Source organism: Phalacrocorax carbo, chromosome 10, assembly GCF_963921805.1.
Source record: "Phalacrocorax carbo chromosome 10, bPhaCar2.1, whole genome shotgun sequence".
Taxonomy (NCBI): domain Eukaryota; kingdom Metazoa; phylum Chordata; class Aves; order Suliformes; family Phalacrocoracidae; genus Phalacrocorax; species Phalacrocorax carbo.
This window is the reverse complement of record NC_087522.1, coordinates 5,817,082-5,822,521: the sequence shown is the minus strand read 5'-3', so window position 1 is coordinate 5,822,521 and position 5,440 is coordinate 5,817,082. Positions and strand designations below refer to the sequence as shown.

At 51.4% G+C, this 5,440-nt stretch overlaps 1 protein-coding gene across 1 annotated transcript; it reads right to left on the bottom strand.

Annotated features, from left to right (window-relative positions):
* Positions 1 to 243: 243 nt before the first annotated feature.
* On the bottom strand, positions 244 to 2,698 carry GRIFIN (galectin-related inter-fiber protein). Its single transcript, XM_009503157.2, has 4 exons — positions 2,687 to 2,698; positions 1,138 to 1,217; positions 881 to 1,043; positions 244 to 408 (listed from the first exon to the last, which is right to left on the bottom strand). The coding sequence occupies exons 1-4, from the start codon at positions 2,696 to 2,698 to the stop codon at positions 244 to 246; spliced, it is 420 nt and encodes a 139-aa protein (XP_009501452.2).
* Positions 2,699 to 5,440: the final 2,742 nt, after the last annotated feature.

Here is a 5,440-nt window from a genome sequence, read left to right as displayed (position 1 = left end):
TGTGCACCCTAAGGCCTAGGGGCAGGAGGCATTCAATGACCTGGGCTACAGTTAGCGACATGTCTAGGTGCTGCCTTAGTGGCATGCAATGGGAATGACCATCCCTTCCACTATGTGGACACATGCATAGCCATCTCCCTGGCCAGCGATGGCATGTGTTGGATGGAGAAGGAGAGGACATGAGCTCCAGCTGGATCAAGAGGTTAAGGGGAATGGTCTGCAAGACTATCCCAACTCCAGTCTCTAGTAAAGGCCTCGTTTAGTGATTTCCACTGAAGAAATGGCAATATCATTGAGAATCTGTAGCTTGGTGACGGATGAAAGCTGCTTCTGCCGATGCTTGTACTGCAAGATTTTGTTTTCGTCGATGAAAATGTGGAAATAGTCCTGGTCAGAGTAGATTTCAACCTGAAAGAGAGACTGTGTTAGGTTCACCATGTAGCCACGCATCCTCACTGGACCTTGCTGCCATCATGTCAGTGAGCGCCTGGATCTGGGTACATGTGCCTGCAACCCTCTTCAAATCCTGCCAGAGCTGTCACACACACTGCTCACCCCCATTTTGGGCAAAAGGAGGGAATAACTGAGTTCTTCACTTCATGGTAGAAGAAACTGGTGATAAAGCAAAGCCCAAAGTGAAAACGAATGCAGCATCCAGGGATTATTGCTGGAGCTCTGCATGCCTGTGCCAGAGTTGGGTGTAAATCAGCAGCAAATTAGGGGATAACAGAAATACTATCAAGGGACAGAGCCAGAGAGGGGGTGTTACTGGGTATAGTGCTGGCAGGAAAGGCAGGGCTAGATCCATGAGGACGACCCCAATATTGCCTGGGTCACTCCTGTCCCACCCAGGGAGACCCATGGGGTGACACAGGGTTACCTGGAAAGGCTTCTTTGCTTCAAAGGGGAAGGTTTTATTAACCTCTTCCTTCCCCCAGTGGCTGGCAAGGAAGGAGTTGCAGATGATTCTGGAGCTGGAGAAGCGGGGGTTAAAATGGAGAGCGATTTGGTCTCCGGGGTCACAGAGCAAGTTAATTTCAAACCTAAGACAGTGAGAGAAAGAAGTGATGGAGAGCCATGGGGTGATGCTGCTGGCTCTCATGAGCTGGGAGAGCTGCGAGCGGAGTGTGTCCTTACATGCTTGTACTAGAACTGGTCTCGCCCTTGACCACGACGCTCCAGCCGGGACACATCCCCTCTGGGTACAGGGCCTCGAACTGCCGACGAGGAGGTGATGGTGAGGCATGGCAAGGTGGGAGAGGTGCGCGGCCTCGCTTATTCCTTGCACTTCTCCATCTTTCTCACCCTCTCATCATCTTCTCCTTTCTCTCTACTTCCAATCCAGGCATACTCTCTGCCCTTGCCTTTTTCTCGCTCCAAATAATCTCAGGGGCTCTAAACTGATAAGGAATGGTGTTGCTACAACATCCAGTTGAGGAGGTTGGATACGCTGTCCCCAGGGTCTTTTCTAAAGAGCCACGTGGGATCAGCAAGGAAAAATTAAAGAAGAACCCAAATGCCTTCATTGTCAGCAGGACACAAAGACAGTCTACTCCTGTCCCTGCCTGGGCAATACAAAATCCAAAGCAGAAAACTTTGTGATGCTTTGAAGCAGTGTGTGAAAGACAAGGGCTGATCAAGGAATGGGTGTAATGTGGCATCCAGCCTGTCTTCATCCAGCGTTACATGGGTGACTCTTGCCACGAGCTCCTGTCTGATCCCCCATTCCACTCAATCCCCCTTTCTCCAAGGTTAAACTTGCATAAAATGAGCTGGAAAATGTTCCTCTTTGAATAATTCATAGTTTTATTAAATAACTCATTTTAATAAGAACTGCTTGCCATTTCACCCCACTTTTTTTAGCACTCTAATGATCTCACATTTCTGAGCACCCTCCTCTCCCAGATTTATTGCTCACACTGGGAAAATCTCTCCAGCCTTGGCATCTCCACTGCCAGCTGCATGCCTGCCTCTCCCTCCCTACAGCTCAGGACTTCCACTCCCCTGCTTCTTCCTCTGCCACGTTTTCCCATTTCCAATGCGTATTTGGGATATGCACATTTTGGAGCAGGAGCTGAGACATGATGACCGGCCAACCTCATGCCTTCGTGCCTGGCTACTTCTGGAGGATGGCTTTAGGAACCTATGCATAGTCATTCAAAGGCTCTGACCGCACCAGTGTTCAACTCTGAAACACAGAGAGCTGATGAAGCTAATGATACAGTTTCAAACAGCAAGTGGTGATGGCAGCACCCAGGTTCACCTTGCCTTGACCCTTAGCTTGTCATCATTACAACAGCCCCAGCAAAAGACACACCACATGCACAGGAAACAGCAGTTCCCTCTTCGCTGCCGGCTGTGCCAGTGGAGACGGATGGCAAAGCACAGGTCTCCTCTGCTAAATCTCCGGTTGTAATTTGGCCTCAGCTTAAACCGTCCAAGCCAGAAGTGCTGCCACCAGGTCAGCATCACCCCAGACCAGCCCTGGTATAACCGAGATGAAAAATCTGTCCTGTTGCCCTTTATCAAAAGCCAGGGAGCTCACGGCCCAGACTAGACTGAAATAGAGGAGTAGCACTGCAAGGAGCATCCCTACATCTTTCTGGCTTTCTGGCTCCTTTATGCACCGCCTGCCATCACCCTTCAGACAGACCAGGCTGTGCCGGATCCTGTTCCCAGCACTTACCCGCAATGCCATCCTGCTTGCCTGCCCCTGCGCCACAGACCCGGCCGGGTGCACGGTCGGAGGGGTCTATATAGGGGCCGCCAGCCAGCAGCCCACATGCGCCAGGATTAGCAGCGACAGTGGGCTGAGGTCTCCTTTTCAGAGCAGGCTGTCGGGCATGGCTGGGAGATGGGGAGCAGCAAATCCTGCTGCCCGCCGGCGGGGTTAGCCTGCTCATGCATGCAGGGCTAATCCAGCCCCGCTGCTGCCCGCACAAAGGCAGCAAGGACCGGGCAGTCCTGAGCTGTGATGTGATGGAGCTGGTGTGTGGCAGCAATGGGACGGACAGGCATTCAGGCTCTAATCCGGGGAGGGATGGGGGGGCAGATGTGTTTAATACATAGAGGAAAGATGGGGACTTCCAAAGCTGGGGGAGAGACATCAGGAGTCCCATCCACTGCAAAGTCCAGAGAGAAGGGAGGTGGCAGAAGAGACGTTGTGGCTCCTGCAGGGGCTCAGCTTTACCCTGACCAACACAGATTTCTTTTTCTCCCTGTTTTCCTTTTTGATCATTCTTTGTGGGTAAAAGCCCAGCCTGAAATGAGCTGATGCCAGCTCTGTCACAGCCGCTTTTCCACCTCGTGGCACCCCAGGGCCAGCAGAGCTCAGGATGCTGCAGTGCTGAGCTCAGCATGCCCTGGCTCCACTTTTCCCCTCCCTGCTGGGGACAATACAGGGTTTTAGGAGCAGGGTGAGGGAGCCTTAGCCTGATATTTTCTGTCATGGAAAGGCACCAAGAAATGGATAGCAATGAAATGAATTTCAGTGATGAGGGTTTTCATACTGACGGTCAGCATGTGCTAACATATGGCTGGGTGAAGCCGAGCTGGGGAAGGGAGGGATGGCTGCTCATCCCCCCACCTTCACAGGGTGAATGCATTAAAAACATCTGCTGACCCCATCCCTGCATGCACTGGAGGCTGTGATGCTCCCTGACTGCTCCTACAGGAATCCATGGTTTTCACGGTTAAAACCTCCTCACTGTACGGGGCCGCAGTGCTGATATTATTTAATGTGTTTATTTTATTTTCAGCAGATAAGCAGAATAAGAGCTTGTATCCCAGGCTCTGGTGCCCTTGGCAGATGATTAAAAATACAGTCCAGCAGACATAGAAGCCAACAGCCTCTCTCAGGGCTGAAAAAGCCAAGTCCCAGGCTGGGATTTGCCTGTTTGGACTGCTACAAAACCAAACCATGTGAAGCTGAGCTCTGCCGTGGTCTCCTCGCTCAGCTCCTGCCTCTCTAGGCACTGTGCCGGGGAGCACTGGAGTGGAGTTATGTGCTACAGATGGCAGCATTGGGACGTGCAAGGGAGCTGCAAGCCAGCGGTGGAGGTGCCGAGGTGGTGGTGGCAGGGCCAGGGACATCCCACTCATCCCTCCTTGGGCTGCCGTAGGGTGCCAGACATTGGCCTCTCTGATCTGCCCAGCCACATGTCTCCTCTACTTACAGCCTGAACCCAAAGTTGTGTTTTCACCCCCCAAATCACCCCTTCTTACCTGCCAGCCAGGCAAGGGACAGTGGGGAGAAGCGACTGCTTTTAAGACACCCACCATGGCGGTGGGCAAAACCAGACAGCGGTGCAGTCCTGCATGTATGAAAGGAGTGATCTGCAAGCTAAATAATTGTGCCAAATTTATTGTAATTATGCTAATGAAATCAGTACACTGCGGAAGGCTTGGGCACCGCAGGGCAGGTCAGGGTGCAGTGGGATAGCAGAGGACTTTGCCCAGCAAGCTGTGGTGGGACAAAGAGCGTCTCCTTTCTGTGCCCAGGGGCTGCATCTCACCCACGCGGTGCAGAAACCAACGTGAGTCATGACATCTAGAGAAGCTGCTGTAGCCTTTCATTTTGTCAAGTAAAACCCAGCGCTTGCCACAAATCTGTGCACACAGCCTGTCCTGAGTCTTATTTCAGGCCACACTGAGTCTCATTCCAGCTCCTACCGCAGCCTCCGCTGGTGCCACCACCAGCAAGAGGCATTGAATTTGCTCCCCTGCTGTGAAAAGCTGCACCAGGCTGAGCAGCACGGGGAGCCACAGGGCTGCCCTGTGGGAGAGCAAAAAAAGCCAATGAAGGCAGGTTTGGAGGGATGGGAAAGCTCTCGAGGAAGGAGGAGGAATATATATTGCTCCAGTTTTGGGGACAGCAACTTCTGAGATGCTCAACGCCTCCCAGAATTCAAGGCTTTGCTTCCTGTTGGCATTTTAGCAATAGCAAGAAAGGTTGCTGGGGAAAGAGGAAAACACATGTGTTTCACCAGTAAATGGTGCCCAAATACCAACTGGTTTTATAGGTGCACCTTTATTTGCTTTCTGCCTGTTGTGCCACTGCTCAGAAGCCATCATAACATCTGCCTGTTTAGCAACGAGGAAGGGACTGGAAGTATGTTTAAAATCTCAGATGTTGGAGCAGCACCGGGTGATTAGCTCCTAATGTCATGGCTTTTCCCTCTTTTTGGTGATGGATGGAAAAAAAACCAAAGACACTGATTATGTGCTACTGGGATACAGAAAAGACAGATACAGTCTGGGGTGGAAGGAGGCTGGTGTAGCAAAGGACCTGATAACCTGCTGGGTTGGTTAACTGCAGGGGATCTTCATTGGTGTGACACTTTGGTGATTATAAAATCACTTATTAGCAGACCTGCTTATGCATTTGTCAGCCATTTGGTCATACAACCATCAGAGTTTGCACCTTTTCTTAAGCTGTTAT

Bases quoted from the DNA above. Each gene is read 5' to 3' on its own strand.
- GRIFIN (XM_009503157.2), bottom strand. The intron at 1,044-1,137 runs GTAAGGACACAC...TCACTGTCTTAG, and splicing joins ACCAGTTCTAGTACAAGCAT to GTTTGAAATTAACTTGCTCT. The intron at 409-880 runs GTAACCCTGTGT...TCTCTCTTTCAG, and splicing joins AAGCAAAGAAGCCTTTCCAG to GTTGAAATCTACTCTGACCA.